Here is a 19,324-nt window from a genome sequence, read left to right as displayed (position 1 = left end):
AGTGGCAGAAGGAAAACAAATAATGTCATTGGCTGAAGTTAAAGAATTAAATGCTATCAGCGAGGTGTCTGTCCTGTCCCCTGAGCAGTTGACTGATTTCCTACATTTTCATCATTCTCTGGGGAAGATTGTTTATTTCGATACGCCCCAACTGAGAGATAATGTAATGATCAACCCCCTTCTTATGGTGGAAGTTATGAGATCTTTTATCACAGGTGTGTATGTATTTTCATTATGTAGTGAATATATACTGCAGGTAGAAATGATCAAATATCCAAAAATTGTTTACCTTTTATTAGAGCGTGACAGACTGTTTAATAATATCCTATACTAATATTTGTTTTGGTGAGACCTTTTATGTAATATGATTAGTAAAAAAAATAATCTTTTTTTATCCACAGTGTTAATAATTGTGAAATGCATACAAGTGTTTAACAGATTTCTGAATGAAAATATTGGTTTTTTAATTGGTGATGTACGGCAGCAGGCAACCGAGCAGTTTACTCAGATACTTAGAACAAATTTCAATTGTGTGGCGTCACTTTTAGTATACTAGAGTTATGTCCCTTTAAAAATGGGTAAATAGCTAATTTTTTTGTTTCCATTTCCTTACTTAAGTTTGCCTCAACCAGGGACTTTCTATACTAACGGGACTCGTCTCTATTGTTTTTATTTGATTACTCAGCCTCCTGTTTAAAGCTACCACCCAACAATAAACTTATTTTTGTATCTCTGATATACAATGCTAGTAGTTATTTGAGTACTTCACAGTACATTGTAATTGTATAATTATTATTAGTTGTATATATAAAATCTGATTAATAGCCGTTTAAGATGACAAAAAATATAAGATTTTGAAAGAATGATGAATTATTTAACTGAGACGTATCGTTTTTAAGAACACCCCAGTTGTTTAAAATGGTTTACATATCACACAAGATGGCGGCCACTGAAAATTCAACGAACAAATTCCTCAAAGTTCAAAGATCAATATTTAAAAAGCGATTCGAGAAATGTTTTGAAAAACAGCATTTTGCAATGACAAAATGTATAAAATTTCATAAAAACGATTTTTTGATAAAATTGAGCATATAGTTTATTTGTAGTTATGAAGAACACTTCGTAAATGTGAAATGATTTGCCTTAAAGTCACTTGACATCAGCTACGGGGGAGATCAGTCTGATAATTTAGATATCGTTATAAGTGACCAGTCCCGTTATTAAAAAAAAGTCCCTGCCTCAACCAAACTTTAAAAATTCTACCACAAAACAAAGATCACGTTCGAATTTTGGTGCCTTCCCTTTAACCGTTTTAGAGTTATGACTTTTACAAAGGAAAGAAATGCGGAATTTTTCGTTTCGGTTCTCCGACTTATGTTTACTTCAATGAAATTTTATGAAACTTAAATATAATGCTTATTACCAAAAAAGGCAGATCAATTACAAATTTGGGTAGTGTCACTTTTACTGCATTATGCAAGCTGGGGCATCATCTGTGTCCCATAGACACATTCCCTATTTAGTTTTGTTTTCCAATTTAAACTGAAACTGATATTTATTAAGTATAAAGGTATTGGTATAACTACAGAACAACATGGTTTCAAAATATAAAATATATTTGAACCAAGATAAAATAACTTTGAGAATACAAGTAGTTCTATCACGTTATGAGTTGATTACCAACACAATTATGTTTTGAGACAATGTATAGTTGATTACCAACACAATTATGTTTTGAGACAATGTATAGTTGATTACCTACACAATTATGTTTTGAGACAATGTGTGAGTTGATTACCAACACAATTATGTTTTGAGACAATGTGTGAGTTGATTACCAACACAATTATGTTTTGAGACAATGTGTGAGTTGATTACCAACACAATTATGTTTTGAGACAATGTGTGAGTTGATTACCAACACAATTATGTTTTGAGACAATGTATAGTTGATTACCAACACAATTATGTTTTGAGACAATGTGTGAGTTGATTACCAACACAATTATGTTTTGAGGCAATGTGTAGTTGATTACCAACACAATTATGTTTTGAGACAATGTGTAGTTGATTACCAACACAATTATGTTTTGAGACAATGTGTGAGTTGATTACTAACACAATTATGTTTTGAGACAATGTATAGTTGATTACCAACACAATTATGTTTTGAGACAATCTGTGAGTTGATTACCAACACAATTATGTTTTGAGACAATGTGTGAGTTGATTACCAACACAATTATGTTTTGAGACAATGTGTAGTTGATTACCAACACAATTATGTTTTGAGACAATCTGTGAGTTGATTACCAACACAATTATGTTTTGAGACAATCTGTGAGTTGATTACCAACACAATTATGTTTTGAGACAATGTGTGAGTTGATTACCAACACAATTATGTTTTGAGACAATGTGTGAGTTGATTACCAACACAATTATGTTTTGAGACAATCTGTGAGTTGATTACCAACACAATTATGTTTTGAGACAATCTGTGAGTTGATTACCAACACAATTATGTTTTGAGACAATCTGTGAGTTGATTACCAACACAATTATGTTTTGAGACAATGTGTGAGTTGATTACTAACACAATTATGTTTTGAGACAATGTGTGAGTTGATTACCAACACAATTATGTTTTGAGACAATGTGTGAGTTGATTACCAACACAATTATGTTTTGAGACAATCTGTGAGTTGATTACCAACACAATTATGTTTTGAGACAATGTGTAGTTGATTACCAACACAATTATGTTTTGAGACAATGTGTAGTTGATTACCAACACAATTATGTTTTGAGACAATGTGTGAGTTGATTACCAACACAATTATGTTTTGAGACAATGTGTGAGTTGATTACCAACACAATTATGTTTTGAGACAATGTGTAGTTGATTACCAACACAATTATGTTTTGAGACAATGTGTAGTTGATTACCAACACAATTATGTTTTGAGACAATGTGTGAGTTGATTACCAACATAATTATGTTTTGAGACAATGTGTGAGTTGATTACCAACACAATTATGTTTTGAGACAATGTGTGAGTTGATTACCAACATAATTATGTTTTGAGACAATGTGTGAGTTGATTACCAACACAATTATGTTTTGAGACAATGTGTGAGTTGATTACCAACACAATTATGTTTTGAGACAATGTGTGAGTTGATTACCAACACAATTATGTTTTGAGACAATGTGTGAGTTGATTACCAACACAATTATGTTTTGAGACAATGTGTAGTTGATTACCAACACAATTATGTTTTGAGACAATCTGTGAGTTGATTACCAACACAATTATGTTTTGAGACAATGTGTGAGTTGATTACCAACACAATTATGTTTTGAGACAATGTGTAGTTGTTATATATTTAAATTGAAACTCTTATATCAGGGTTTTTATAGAAGGTGAATGTATACATGGTTAGTGTGACATTCATTTTCACTAAACTAGCATACATTATTGTTTAGGGACCAGCTGATGCACACCTCGGTTTTTAGCTCACCTGGCCCGAAGGGCCAAGTGAGCTTTTCTCATCACTTGGTGTCCGTCGTCCGTCGTCGTCCGTCGTCGTCGTCGTCCGTCGTCGTTAACTTTTACAAAAATCTTCTTCTCTGAAACTACTGGGCCAAATCAAACCAAACTTGGCCACAATCATCATTGGGGTATCTAGTTTAAAAAATGTGTGGCGTGACCCGGTCAACCAACCAAGATGGCTGCCACGGCTAAAAACAGAACATAGGGGTAAAATGCAGTTTTTGGCTTATAACTCAAAAACCAAAGCATTTAGAGCAAATCTGACATGGGGTAAACATGTTTATCAGGTCAAGATCTATCTGCCCTGAAATTTTCAGATAAATCGGTCAATCGGTTGTTGGGTTGCTGCCCCTGAATTGGTAATTTTGAAGAAATTTTGCTGTTTTTGGTTATTATCTTGAATATTATTATAGTTAGAGATAAACTGTAAACAGCAATAATGTTCAGCAAAGTTAGATATACAAATAAGTCAACATGACCAAAATGGTCAGTTGACCCGTTTAGGAGTTATTGCCCTTTATAGTCAATTTTTAACCATTTTTCGTTAATTAAAGTAATCTTTTACAAAAATCTTCTCCTCTGAAACTACTTGGCCAAATTAATCCAAACTTGGCCACAATCATCTTTGGGGTATCTAGTTTAAAAAAATGTGTGGCGTGACCTGGTCAACCAACCAAGATGGCCGCCACCGCTAAAAATAGAACATAGGGGTAAAATGCAGTTTTTGGCTTATAACTCAAAAACCAAAGCATTTTGAGGAAATCTGACATGAGGGTAAAAATGTTTATCAGGTCAAGAACTATCTGCCCTGAAATTTTCAGATGAATCGGTTGTTGGGTTGCTGCCCCTGAATTGGTAATTTTGAGGAAATTTTGCTGTTTTTGGTTATTATCTTGAATATTATTATAGATAGAGATAAATTGTAAACAGCAATAATGTTCAGCAAAGTAAGATCTACAAATAAGTCAACATGACCAAAATGGTCAGTTGACCCCTTTAGGAGTTATTGCCCTTTATAGTCAATCTTTAACCATTTTTAGCTCACCTGGCCCGAAGGGCCAAGTGAGCTTTTCCCATCACTTTGCGTCCGGCGTCCGTCGTCGTCTGTCGTCCGGCGTCCGTCGTCTGTCGTCGTTAACTTTTACAAAAATCTTCTCCTCTGAAACTACTGGGCCAAATTATTCCAAACTTGCACACAATCATCATTGGGGTATCTAGTTTAAAAAATGTGTGGCATGACCCGGTCAACCAACCAAGATGGCCGCCACGGCTAAATATAGAACATAGGGGTAAAATGCAGTTTTTGGCTTATAACTCAAAAACCAAAGGATTTAGAGGAAATCTGACATGGGGTAAAAATGTTTATCAGGTCAAGATCTATCTGCTCTGAAATTTTCAGATGAATAGGTCAACCTGTTGTTGGGTTGCTGCCCCTGAATTGGTAATTTTGTGGAAATTTTGCAGTTTTTGGTTATTATCTTGAATATTATTATAGATAGAGATAAACTGTAAACAGCAATAATGTTCAGCAAAGTTAGATATACAAATAAGTCATCATGACCGAAATGGTCAGTTGACCCGTTAAGGAGTTATTGTCCTTTATAGTCAATTTTTAACCATTTTCTTAAATTAAAGTAATCTTTTACAAAAATCTTCTCCTCTGAAACTACTGGGCCAAATTCAATCAAACTTGGCCACAATTGTTATTGGGGTATCTAGTTCAAAAAATGTGTCCGGTGACCCGGTCCACCAAACTAAATGGCCGCCATGGCCAAAAATAGAACACAGGGGTAAAATACTGTTTTTGGCTTATAACTCAAAAATCAAAGCATTTAGAGCTAATTTGACATGGGGTATAATTGTTTATCAGATCAAGATCTATCTGCCCTGAAATTTCCATACGAATTAGACAACCCTTTGTTGGGTTGCTGCCCCTGAATTGGTAATTTAAAGGAAATCTTGCTGTTTTTAGCTCACCTGGCCCGAAGGGCCAAGTGAGCTTTTCCCATCACTTTGCGTCCGGCGTCCGTCGTCGTCCGGCGTCCGGCGTCCGTCGTCGTTGTTAACTTTTACAAAAATCTTCTTCTCTGAAACTACTGGGCCAAATCAAACCAAACTTGGCCACAATCATCATTGGGGTATCTAGTTCAAAAAATGTGTGGCGTGACCCGGTCAACCAACCAAGATGGCCGCCAGGGCTAAAAATAGAACATAGGGGTAAAATGCAGTTTTTGGCTTATAACTCAAAAACCAAAGCATTTAGAGCAAATCTGACATGGGGTAAATATGTTTATCAGGTCAAGATCTATCTGCCCTGAAATTTTCAGATGAATCGGTCAATCGGTTGTTGGGTTGCTGCCCCTGAATTGGTAATTTTAAGGAAATTTTGCTGTTTTTGGTTTTTATCTTGAATATTATTATAGATAGAGATAAACTGTAAACAGCAATAATGTTCAGCAAAGTAAGATCTACAAATAAGTCAACATGACCAAAATGGTCAGTTGACCCGTTTAGGAGTTATTGCCCTTTATAGTAAATTTTTAACCATTTTTCATAAATTAAAGTAATCTTTTACAAAAATCTTCTCCTCTGAAACTACTGGGCCAAGTTAATCCAAACTTGGCCACAATCATCTTTGGGGTATTTAGTTTTAAAAATGTGTGGCGTGACCTGGTCAACCAACCAAGTTGGCCGCCAGGGCTAAAAATAGAACATAGGGGTAAAATGCAGTTTTTGGCTTATAACTCAAAAACCAAAACCTTTTGAGGAAATTTGACAGAGATAAAAATGTTAATCAGGTCAAGATCTATTTGCCCTGAAATTTTCAGATGAATCAGTCAATTGGTTGTTGGGTTGCTGCTCCTGAATTGGTAATTTTAAGGAAATTTTGCTGTTTTTGGTTTTTATCTTGAATATTATTATAGATAGAGATAAACTGTAAACAGCAATAATGTTCAACAAAGTATTATCTACAAATAAGTGAACATGATCAAAATGGTCAGTTGACCTGTTTAGGAGTTATTGCCCTTTATAGTCAATTTTTAACCATTTTTTCGTAAATCTTAGTTATCTTTACAAAAATCTTCTCCTCTGAAACTACTGGGCCAAATTAATCCAAACTTAGCAACAATCATCTTTGGGGTATCTCGTTTAAAAAATGTGTGGCGTGACCAGGTCAACCAACCAAGATGGCCGCCAGGGCTAAAAATAGAACATAGGGGTAAAATGCAGTTTTTGGCTTATAACTCAAAAACCAAAACCTTTTGAGGAAATTTGACAGAGATAAAAATGTTAATCAGGTCAAGATCTATTTGCCCTGAAATTTTCAGATGAATCAGTCAATTGGTTGTTGGGTTGCTGCTCCTGAATTGGTAATTTTAAGGAAATTTTGCTGTTTTTGGTTTTTATCTTGAATATTATTATAGATAGAGATAAACTGTAAACAGCAATAATGTTCAACAAAGTATTATCTACAAATAAGTCAACATGACCAAAATGGTCAGTTGACCTGTTTAGGAGTTATTGCCCTTTATAGTCAATTTTTAACCATTTTTTCGTAAATCTTAGTTATCTTTACAAAAATCTTCTCCTCTGAAACTACTGGGCCAAATTAATCCAAACTTAGCAACAATCATCTTTGGGGTATCTCGTTTAAAAAATGTGTGGCGTGACCAGGTCAACCAACCAAGATGGCCACAAAGGCTAAAAATAGAACATAGGGGTAAAATGCAGTTTTTGGCTTATAACTCAAAACCAAAGCATTTAGAGCAATCTGACTTGGGGTGAATTTGTTTATTAGATCAATAACTATCTGCCCTGTAATTGGAAGATGAATCTGACAACCTGTTGTTGGGTTGCTGCCCGTGAATCGGTAATTTTAAGGAAATTTTGCTGTTTTTGGTTATTATCTTGAATATTATTATAGATAAAGATAAACTGTAAACAGCAATAATGTTCAGCAAAGTAGGATCTATAAATAAGTCAACATGACCGAAATGGTCAATTGACCCCCTAAGGAGTTATTGTCCTTTATAGTCAATTTTTAACAATTTTCATAAAATTTGTAAATTTTTAATTAACATTTCCACTGATACTACTGGGCCAATTTCATTATAGATAGAGATAATTGTAAGCAGCAAGACTGTTTAGTAAAGTAAGATTTAAAAACACATCACCATCAACAAAACACAATTTTGTCATGAATTCATCTGCTTCCTTTGTTTAATATTCACATATACCAAGGTGAGCGACACAGGCTCTTTAGAGCCTCTAGTTTGGTTATTATCTTGAATATTATTATAGATAGAGATAACTGTAAACATTAATAATGTTTAGCAAAGTAGGATTTACAAATAAGTCAACATGACCGAAATGGTCAGTTGACCCCTTTAGGAGTTATTGCCCTTATAGTCAATTTTTAACCATTTTTCGTAAATCTTAGTTATCTTTTACAAAAATCTTCTATGAAACTACTAGTCCAAATTAATCCAGACTTGGCAACAATCGTCTTTGGGGTATCTTGTTTTAAAAATGTGTCCGGTGACCCGACTATCAAATCAAGATGGCTGCCACAGCTAAAAATAGAACATAGGGGTAAAATGCAGTTTTTGGCTTATAACTCAAAAACCAAAGCATTTAGAGCAAATCCGACATGGGGTAAAATTGTTTATCAGATGAAGATCTATCTGCCCTATAATTTTCAGATAAATCTGACAACCCATTGTTGGGTTGCTGCCCCTTTTAAGGTAATTTTAAGGAAATTTTGCTGTTTTTGGTTATTATCTTGAATATTATTATAGAAAGAGATAAACTGTAAACAGCAATTATGTTCAGCAAAGTAAGATTTACAATTAAGTCAACATGACCGAAATGGTCAATTGACCCCTTAAGGAGTTATTGTCCTTTATAGTCAATTTTTAACAATTTTCATAACATTTGTAAATTTTTATTAACATTTTCCACTGAAACTACTGGGCCAAGTTCATTATAGATAGAGATAAATGTTAGCAGCAAGACTGTTTAGTAAAGTAAGATTTACAAACACATCACCATCACCAAAACACAATTTTGTCATGAATCCATCTGCTTCCTTTGTTTAATATTCACATAGACCAAGGTGAGCGACACAGGCTCTTTGGAGCCTCTAGTTTTTAATGTGTTGGTGGCCTTTGGATGTTTTCTGCATTTTGGTTGGGTAGTTGTCTCTGTAGCGCATTCCATGTTTTTATTTTAAATTTTGTTGCAGGATCAGTGCATTTTGACCACAAATGAAACACAGTTGCAAAATGGTATAAGTGCCCATATTGATGCCTAGTGTTACAAATTATTCATTGGTTCCCATTTTTGTCCTGCCTTCGACTTAAGTTGAAAAAGCGAGACTAAGCGATCCTACATTCCGTCGTCGTCAGCGGCGGTGGCGCCGTCCACAAATATTCACTCTGTGGTTAAAGTTTTTGAAATTTTAATAACTTTCTTAAACCATACTTAATTTTTACCAAACTTGGACAGAAGCTTGCTTATGATCATAAGATAGTATCCAGAAGTAAATTTTGTGAAAATAAAATTCCATTTATCCGTATTTTACTTATAAATGGACTTTTAGTTTTCGCACTCTAACTTTAGTAAAAGTGAATAGAAATCTATGAAATTTTAACACAAGGTTTACGACCATAAAAGGAAGGCTGGTATTGATTTTGGGAGTTTTGGTCCCAACATTTTAGGAATTAGGGGCCAAAAAGGGCCCAAATAAGCATTTTTTTGGTTTTCGCACTATAACTTTAGTTTAAGTTAATAGAAATCTATGAAATTTGGACACAAGGTTTATGACCACAAAAGAAAGGTTGGGATTGATTTTGAGAGTTTTGGTTCCAACAGTTTAGGAATTAGGGGCCAAAAAAGGGCCCAAATAAGCATTATTCTTGGTTTTCGCACAATAACTTTAGTTTAAGTGAATAGAAATCATAAATCTAAACACAATGTTTATGACCACAAAAGGAAGGTTGGTAATAATTTTGGGAGTTGAGGTCCCAACATTTTAGGAAAAAGGGGCCAAAAAGGGACCCAAATAAGCATTTTTCTTGGTTTTTGCACCATAACGTTAGTATTAGTAAATAGAAATCTATGAAATTTAAACACAAGGTTTATGACTATAAAAGGAAGGTTGGTATTGATTTTGGGAGTTTTGGTCCCAACAGTTAAGGAAAAAGGGGCCCAAAGGGTCCAAAATTAAACTTTGTTTGATTTCATCAAAATTGAATAATTGGGGTTCTTTAATATGCCGAATCTAACTGTGTATGTAGATTCTTAATTTTTGGTCCCGTTTTCAAATTGGTCTACATTAAGGTCCAAAGGGTCCAAAATTAAACTTAGTTTGATTTTAACAAAAATTGAAACCTTGGGGTTCTTTGATATGCTGAATCTAAGAATGTACTTAGATTTTTGATTATTGGCCCAGTTTTCAAGTTGGCCCAAATTGAGGTCCAAAATTAAACATTGTTTGATTTCATCAAAAATTGAATAATTGGGGTTCTTTGATATGCCAAATCTAACTGTGTATGTAGATTCTTGATTTTTGATCCAGTTTTAAAATTGGTCTAAATTAAAGTGCAAAGGGTCCAAAATTAAACTAAGTTTGATTTTAACAAAAATTTAATTCTTGGGCCTCTTTGATATGCTGAATCTAAACATGTACTTAGATTTTTGATTATGGGCCCAGTTTTCAAGTTGGTCCAAATCAGGATCTAAAATTATTATATTAAGTATTGTGCAATAGCAAGTCTTTTCAATTGCACAGTATTGTGCAATGGCAAGAAATATTTAATTTCACAATATTGTGAAATAGCAAATTTTTTTTTAAATAAGAGTTATCTTTCTTTGTCCAGTATAGTAAGCAAGAAATATCTGCAAGAATTTTTTTTCATTGGAGTTATCTTTCTTTGTCCAGAATTAACTTAAATCTTTGTTATATACAATATACAATGTATATTCACTTTTTACTACCAACTGATAAATTTAAATAATCTTTACCATTCAGTGATAACAAGCAGTTTTTTTACATCTTAATATTTTATGATGTATTTAAATGAGTAGTAATTGTTGCAAACTCCATTAGAATATTTTAATTGAAATTAGTTTTGGAATAAGGGAAAGGGGGATGTGATTAAAAAATTGGGTTCAATTTTTCTCATTTGAAATTTCATAAATAAAAAGAAAATTTCTTCAAACATTTTTTTGAGAGGATTAATATTCAACAGCATAGTGAATTGCTCTAAGAGAAAACAAAAATTTTAAGTTCATTTGAATACATTCATTCTGTGTCAGAAACCTATGATGTGTCAACTATTTAATCACAATCCAAATTTAGAGCGGAATCCAGCTTGAATGTTGTGTCCATACTTGCCCCAACCGTTCAGGGTTCAACCTCTGGGGTCGTATAAAGCTACGCCCTACGGAGCATCTGGTTACTAAACTTGGACAGAAGCTTCCTACAATCCAAACATGGTATCAAGCGGAATATTTTTATTGTTTTTTTCCCTCATTTTTGATGATCCTGCAATTTACAGCAAAAGTAGGCGAGACACTTAGTTCCAGGGAACCCTTTCACATTTTTGAAATTTTTGTCAAAAGATACAACAAGTTTTATACACAGATTTAAATGAAACTTGTATTTTGATTGAAGATATCCTGGATTAATCAATTGTCTGAAAGTCTGCAGACATTTATTCTTCATAATCATGAAATATCAACTATTAATACTTAGTTCTCCCATCATGTTGTAACTGCGTCACTTTCTATTTATATAAGGGAACACATTTCATCCGGAAATCTGAACCTCACCAATAGAGCAGAAATTCCTGCTAAATTAAACCAATAGTTCCAAACGGTGAAGTTGAAAGTAATTTTTACGGACACCATCACAAGTTGGTTGACTGTTATGAAATATTCGTTTTACAAATGATAACGGATTATGTCGTATCTATGGCAATGTCAGTTTTTGAGTTTGAATGTCCCTCTGGTATATTTCGCCCCTATTTTATAATATCTTATTTGTCTGTTTGTGTTTTTCTTTGTTAGCCATGGCAAAGTCAGTTGATGAGTTTGAATGTGCCTCTGGTATATTTCGCTCCTGTTTTATAATATCATATTTGTCTGTTTGTGTTTTTCTTTGTTAGCCATGGCGATGTCAGTTTATGAGTTGGAATGTCCCTCTGGTATATTTCGCCCCTATTTTATAATATCTTATGCGTCTGTTTGTGTTTTTCTTTGTTAGCCATGGCAATGTCAGTTTGTGAGTAGGAATGTCCCTCTGTTATATTTGGCCCCTATTTTATAATATCATATTTGTCTGAATGTCTTTTTCTTTGTTAGTCTTGGCAATGTCAATTTATGAGTATGAATGCCCTCTGTTATATTTGACCCCTATTTTATAATATCATATTTGTCTGTTTGTGTTTTTCTTTTTTAGCCATGGCAATGTCAGTTTATGAGACAGAATGTCCCTCTGTTATATTTGGCCCCTATTTTATAATATCATATTTGTCTGTTTTGTGGTTTTTTTCTTTTTTAGCCATGGCAATGTCAGTTTAAGAGTATGAATGTCCCTCTGTTAAATTCGGCCCCTATTTTATAAAATCATATTTGTCTGTTTGTGTTTTTCTTTGTTAGCCATGGCAATGTCAGTTTATGAGTATGAATGTCCCTCTGTTATATTTGGCCCCTATTTTATAATATCATTTTTGTCTGTTTGTATTTTTCTTTTTTAGTCATGGCAATGTCAGTTTATGAGTAGGAATGTCCCTCTGTTATATTTGGCCCCTATTTTATAATATCATATTTGTCTGTTTGTGTTTTTCTTTTTTAGCCATGGCAATGTCAGTTTATGAGTATGAATGTCCCTCTGGTGTATTTGGCCCCTATTTTATAATATAAAATTTGTCTGTTTGTTTTTTTCTTTTTTAGCCATTGCAATGTCAGTTTATGAGTAGGAATGTCCCTCTGTTATATTTGGCCCCTATTTTATAATATCATATTTGTCTGTTTATATTTTTCTTTTTTAGCCATGGCAATGTCAGTTTATGAGTAGGAATGTCCCTCTGTTATATTTGGCCCCTATTTTATAATATCATATTTGTCTGTTTGTGTTTTTCTTTTTTAGCCATGGCAATGTCAGTTTATGAGTATGAATGTCCCTCTGTTGTATTTGACCCCTATTTTATAATATCATATTTGTCTGTTTGTCTTTTTTTTCTTTTTTATCCATGGCAATGTCAGTTTATGAGTATGAATGTCCCTCTGGTGTATATGGCCCCTATTTTATAATATCATATTTGTCTGTTTGTGTTTTTCATTTTTAGCCATGGCAATGTCAGTTTATGAGTATGAATGTCCCTCTGGTGTATTTAGCCCCTATTTTATAATATCATATTTGTCTGTTTATCTTTTTTTGTCTTTTTTATCCATGGCAATGTCAGTTTATGAGTATGAATGTCCCTCTGGTGTATTTGGCCCCTATTTTATAATATCATATTTGTCTGTTTGTGTTTTTCTTTTTTAGCCATGGCAATATCAGTTTATGAGTATGAATGTCCCTCTGGTGTATTTGGCCCCTATTTTGTAATATCATATTTGTCTGTTTGTGTGTTTTGTGTTTTAGTCATGGCTTTGTCAGTTTATGAGTTTCAATGTCCCTCTGGTATATCTCGCTCCTGTTTGATAATATCATATTTGTCTGTTTGTCTTTTTTTCTTTTTTAGTCATGGTGATGTCAGTTTATGAGTTTGAATGTCCCTCGGGTGTATTTCGACCCTATTTTATAATATCAAATTTGTGTGTTTGTCTCTTTCTTTTTTGGCCATGGCTATGTCAGTTTATGAGTTTCAATGTCCCTTTAATATATTTCGCTCCTGTTTTATAATATCATATTTGTCTGTTTGTCTTTTTTCTTTTTTAGCCATGGCTATGTCAGTTTATGAGTTTCAACGTCCCTCTGGTATATCTCGCTCGTGTAACAAATATCATATTTGTCTGTTTGTCTTTTTTTCTTTTTTTAGCCATGGCGATGTCAGTATATGAGTTTGAATGTCCCTCTGTTATATTTTGCCCTATTTTCTAATATCATATTTGTTTGATTGTCTTTTTGTTTTTTAGTCATGGCTATGTCAGTTTATAATGTCCCTCTGGTATATCTCGCTCCTATTTTATAAAATCAAATTTCACTTATTTGTCAAGGAAAAAAAACCACATTCAGTGTGTTTAACATTATATTCTTCTTTATATATACGATCACAGCTTGGGAACTTCCCTCAAAATTAATAAAATTCCCCACCGAAAAGAAATGTATTAAATCCAGGTAATCATTATAATAAACTTCATGTACTTAGAATCAATAGTAACTGAGGAGTAAACTTTATGTGCTAAAAGCTGAAAATTAAAAATATGAACGACAGTAATTGACTGACAAGATGTCATCATTGATGACTGCCATGCATCATTCTTAGTGTTTCTTCTACAGAAACATGTAGAAACCATGCAAACATTTGAAAACTCACAGTTTTCCCACAGCACATGCAAGCCTTGTTTCAGATTATTTTCTTCCAAATGGCAAATGATTCAACTTTGATCATCAAATCCTGTTAGAACAGACTAAACAAAAAAATAATGTTTTCTGATATAAAAGACAAATAATTTAAATATTAGGATAAATTGTTTGTTCCAGTGCTGATCGAAGTGAGCGATACAATTTTTTTTTATCATGTAGCTTTTATAGACTGGTATTACCTCATAATATAAACTATATTTTAAGTCTGAAAACATCTTCCTCATTTCATTTTTATAGATGTTGCATTTTGGCCCAAAGAAAATAAAACAAGGAAAACCTTCAAAAAAATGTCTGAAAAGGGAATGATACAAAAAGTAGACCTCTACCAGATTTGGGAACAAAAAGAATTCCGTCAGATTTTACCATTTAAAGAGTACATATTTGATATGCTGATACATCTAGATATCGTATCCGAACAACGGAGATATGATACAAAAACAGGAAGTCGTCTACCAATAGAAAACTTCTTTGTACCCTGTATGCTTACACAAAGAAATAATACAGATTACTTGACACAAGAATGTACACCAGAGAGGACTGTAAGTTTGGCCTTTGTTTTCAAAGGAACCATCATACCTCCAGCCTTACCAAACCGTCTAATATGTGCATGTCTGAGTATGTGGACATTAAAAGAATACCAAGGACGGAAACTTATGTTTTCTGGGTTTGTTGGGTTATCATTTGATAAAGAGCATGATATTGTTGTCTGTGTAGAAGGAAATAAGATCTTACTGTACCTTGTCCACAAGCGCTCCAAGGGCCTGATACTACCTGATATAGCCACCAGTGTCCGGGATTGTTTGTTTGTTACTTTGGAGAGAATATCTGAATTTTATCAGTCAACTATCCATTGTAAAGCCAACAACAAGTTACCATTCCACACTGAGTATTCCTGCTCAAAATTAAACTGTTTTACTCCAGAAGAAAATATGGTTGTAGATACAGAGGAATGTCTTTGCGAACATGGTGAAAACATTAAACACAACTGGAGAGTTTGGAATCAGAAACTGGTATGTACTTTACTTTAATTATTTTCATTTTGAATAATTTCTTAGGATGCATAAAAGACAGATATTTTTGGACATCATATAGTTGGTTTGTTTCTTTATAACGAAATAAATACAAAAAAACAAATACAAAAATACCGAGGAAAATTCGGAATGGAAAGTCCCCTATCAAATCGCAAAATTTAATGCTGAAACATAAAAGAAAAAAAAATACAAGGACAATTTTATTCATCAGTATGATAACAATCATTTGTTTTCAACTCTAGCTTTCCATCTGTTTTTTTTTCGTAACTTTTTCGAGTATAATTAACAGCAATGCCAGTGTAGCAATTATTTGATAAAACCCCTAATCAATGTTCTGCAATTCACAGACACAGTGTAATGAATAGTATACATTAGGCGCAGACATATTGAGCAGAATGATGTTTAAATCTCGAAAATTCATTTACAACTTACAAACTGAAGTAAAAAACACAAAACTGAGAGAATCTTTCGAACTACAAAAAGAGACCAGTTGCTATACATGATGATGTTCTTCTGTTATACCAACACCAACCACCATGCAAATTTACACTTACTCAAAATGTCATAATAGGTAGGACAACACAATCAGTGTATTAAAAGGTCGCACAACAAACCATACAATCCCTCCAAAAAAGTCTTATAAAGGTATTTGTGGTAGTCTCATTGGTGTAAATTTGTAATTCCAAATATTTTGATTAATATGAAAACAAGACGATGTTGTATAATTGCCAATGGGAAAGCTCTCCACCAGAGACCAAATGACATAGTAGAAAGCTCTCCACCAGAGACCAAATGACATAGTAGAAAGCTCTCCACCAGAGACCAAATGACATAGTAGAAAGCTCTCCACCAGAGACCAAATGACATAGTAGAAAGCTATCCCCCAGAAACCAAATGACATAGCAGAAAGCTCTCCATCAGAGACCAAATGACATAGTAGAAAGCTCTCCACCAGAGACCAAATGACAGTAGAAAGCTCTCCACCAGAGACCAAATGACATAGCAGAAAGCTCTCCACTAGAGACCAAATGACATAGCAGAAAGCTCTCCACTAGAGACCAAATAACATAGCAGAAAGCTCTCCACTAGAGACCAAATGACATAGTAGAAAGCTCTCCACCAGAGACCAAATGACAGTAGAAAGCTCTCCACCAGAGACCAAATGACATAGCAGAAAGCTCTCCAACAGAGACCATATGACATAGCAGAAAGCCTTACACCAAAGACCAAATGACATAGTAGAAAGCTCTCCACCAGAGACCAAATGACATAGCAGAAAGCTCTCCACCAGAGACCAAATGACAGTAGAAAGCTCTCCACCAGAGACCAAATGACAGTAGAAAGCTCTCCACCAGAGACCAAATGACATAGCAGAAAGCTCTCCACTAGAGACCAAATGACATAGTAGAAAGCTCTCCACCAGAGACCAAATGACATAGAAGAAAGCTCTCCACCAGAGACCAAATGACAGTAGAAAGCTCTCCACCAGAGACCAAATGACAGTAGAAAGCTCTCCACCAGAGACCAAATGACATAGCGGAAAGCTCTCCACCAGAGACCAAATGACATAGTATAAAGCTTTCCACCAGAGACCAAATGACAGTAGAAAGCTTTCCAGCAGAGACCAAATGACAGTAGAAAGCTCTCCACCAGAGACCAAATGACATAGTAGAAAGCTCTCCACCAGGGACCAAATAACATAGCAGAAAGCTCTCCACCAGAGACCAAATGACAGTAGAAAGCTCTCCACCAGAGACCAAATGACAGTAGAAAGCTCTCCACCAGAGACCAAATGACAGTAGAAAGCTCTCCACCAGAGACCAGATGACATAGCAGAAAGCTCTCCACCAGAGACCAGATGACATAGTAGAAAGCTCTCCACCAGAGACCAGATGACATAGCAGAAAGCTCTCCACCAGAGACCAAATGACATAGCAGAAAGCTCTCCACCAGAGACCAAATGACATAGCAGAAAGCTCTCCACCAGAGACCAAATGACACCAGAGACCAAATGACATAGCAGAAAGCTCTCCACCAGAGACCAAATGACATAGCAGAAAGCTCTCCACCAGAGACCAAATGACATAGTAGAAAGCTCTCCACCAGAGACCAAAAGACATAGTAGAAGGCTCTCCGCCAGAGACCAAATGACATAGTAGAAGGCTCTCCACCAGAGACCAAATGACATAGTAGAAGGCTCTCCACCAGAGACCAAATGACATAGTAGAAAGCTCTTCACCAGAGACCAAATCACATAGTAGAAAGCTCTCCACCAGGGACCAAATAACCTAGTAGAAAGCTCTCCACCAAAGACCAAATGACATAGCAGAAAGCTCTCCACCAAAGACCAAATGACAGTAGAAAGCTCTCCACCAAAGACCAAATGACATAGCAGAAAGCTCTCCACCAAAGACCAAATGACAGTAGAAAGCTCTCCACCAAAGACCAAATGACATACCAGAAAGCTCTCCACCAGAGACCAAATGACATAGCAGACAGCTCTCCACCAGAGACCAAATGACAGTAGAAAGCTCTCCACCAGAGACCAAATGACAGTAGAAAGCTCTCCACCAGAGACCAAATGACAGTAGAAAGCTTTCCACCAGAGACCAAATGACATAGCAGAAAGCTCTCCACCAGAGACCAGATGACATTGTAGAAAGCTCTCCACCAGAGACCAGATGACATAGCAGAAAGCTCTCCACCAGAGACCAAATGACATAGCAGAAAGCTCTCCACCAGAGACCAAATGACATAGTAGAAAGCTCTCCACCAGAGACCAACTGACATAGCAGAAAGCTCTCCACCAGAGACCAAATGACATAGTAGAAAGCTCTCCACCAGAGACCAAATGACATAGTAGAAAGCTCTCCACCAGAAACCAAATGACATAGTAGAAAGCTCTCCACCAGAGACCAAATGACATAGTAGAAAGCTCTCCGCCAGAGACCAAATGACATAGTAGAAGGCTCTCCACCAGAGACTAAATGACAGTAGAAAGCTCTCCACCAGAGACCAAATGACATAGTAGAAAGCTCTTCACCAGAGACCAAATGACATAGTAGAAAGCTCTCCACCAGAGACCAAATGACATAGTAGAAAGCTCTTCACCAGAGACCAAATGACATAGTAGAAAGCTCTTCACCAGAGACCAAATGACATAGTAGAAAGCTCTCCACTAGAGACCAAATGACATAGTAGAAAGCTCTTCACCAAAGACCAAATGACATAGTAGAAAGCTCTCCACCAGAGACCAAATGACATAGCAGAAAGCTCTCCACCAGAGACCAAATGACATAGTAGAAAGCTCTTCACCAGAGACCAAATGACATAGTAGAAAGCTCTCCACCAGAGACTAAATGACAGTAGAAAGCTCTCCACCAGAGACCAAATGACATAGTAGAAAGCTCTTCACCAGAGACCAAATGACATAGTAGAAAGCTCTTCACCAGAGACCAAATGACATAGTAGAAAGCTCTCCACTAGAGACCAAATGACATAGTAGAAAGCTCTCCACTAGAGACCAAATGACATAGTAGAAAGCTCTCCACCAAAGACCAAAGACATAGTAGAAAGCTCTCCACCAGAGACCAAATGACATAGCAGAAAGCTCTCCACCAGAGACCAAATGACATAGTAGAAAGCTCTCCACCAGAGACCAAATGACATAGTAGAAAGCTCTCCACCAGAGACCAAATGACATAGTAGAAAGCTCTTCACCAGAGACCAAATGACATAGCAGAAAGCTCTCCACCAGAGACCAAATGACATAGTAGCAACTGTAGGTTATTGTATGGCATTCACTAATCAGAAAAACCCATACCATATATTCAACCATAAAAGGCCCTGAAATGACAGATGTAAAACAATTCCAAAGTGAAAACTAACGAAGTGATTCATGCGTAAAACCAAAAACTAGTAGGATGTTCACCAACAAATAACAACAACGAAAATACAGGCTACTGACTTGGGACAGGCACATACAAATTATGGCTTAATTAAACTTGTTCAGCATAGTTATCAACACTAGTCTAACATTATACTAACATTTAACTTAGAAGCAGATTCTATGTTTTTATTTCTTGGTATGTTAGCCGGATTACGTTAGCTACAAATAATTGTAGAATAATAAAAAGGTT

At 35.1% G+C, this 19,324-nt stretch overlaps 1 protein-coding gene across 1 annotated transcript in view; it reads left to right on the top strand.

Moving 5' to 3' along the window:
- The first annotated feature begins 22 nt into the window (after positions 1–22).
- The window catches only part of LOC134719165 (uncharacterized), a 34,108-nt gene continuing 14,806 nt past the window's right edge, over positions 23–19,324 (top strand). The window contains exons 1-2 of the mRNA XM_063582141.1: positions 23–215; positions 14,392–15,164. Of these exons, the coding sequence (XP_063438211.1) occupies positions 23–215; positions 14,392–15,164 (966 nt within the window). The remainder of the gene's footprint in view (positions 216–14,391; positions 15,165–19,324) is intronic.

This window comes from Mytilus trossulus, chromosome 5 (genome assembly GCF_036588685.1).
Source record: "Mytilus trossulus isolate FHL-02 chromosome 5, PNRI_Mtr1.1.1.hap1, whole genome shotgun sequence".
Lineage (NCBI taxonomy): Eukaryota > Metazoa > Mollusca > Bivalvia > Mytilida > Mytilidae > Mytilus > Mytilus trossulus.
The sequence above is the reverse complement of the archived record's forward strand: the minus strand, read 5'-3'. Positions and strand labels throughout refer to the sequence as shown.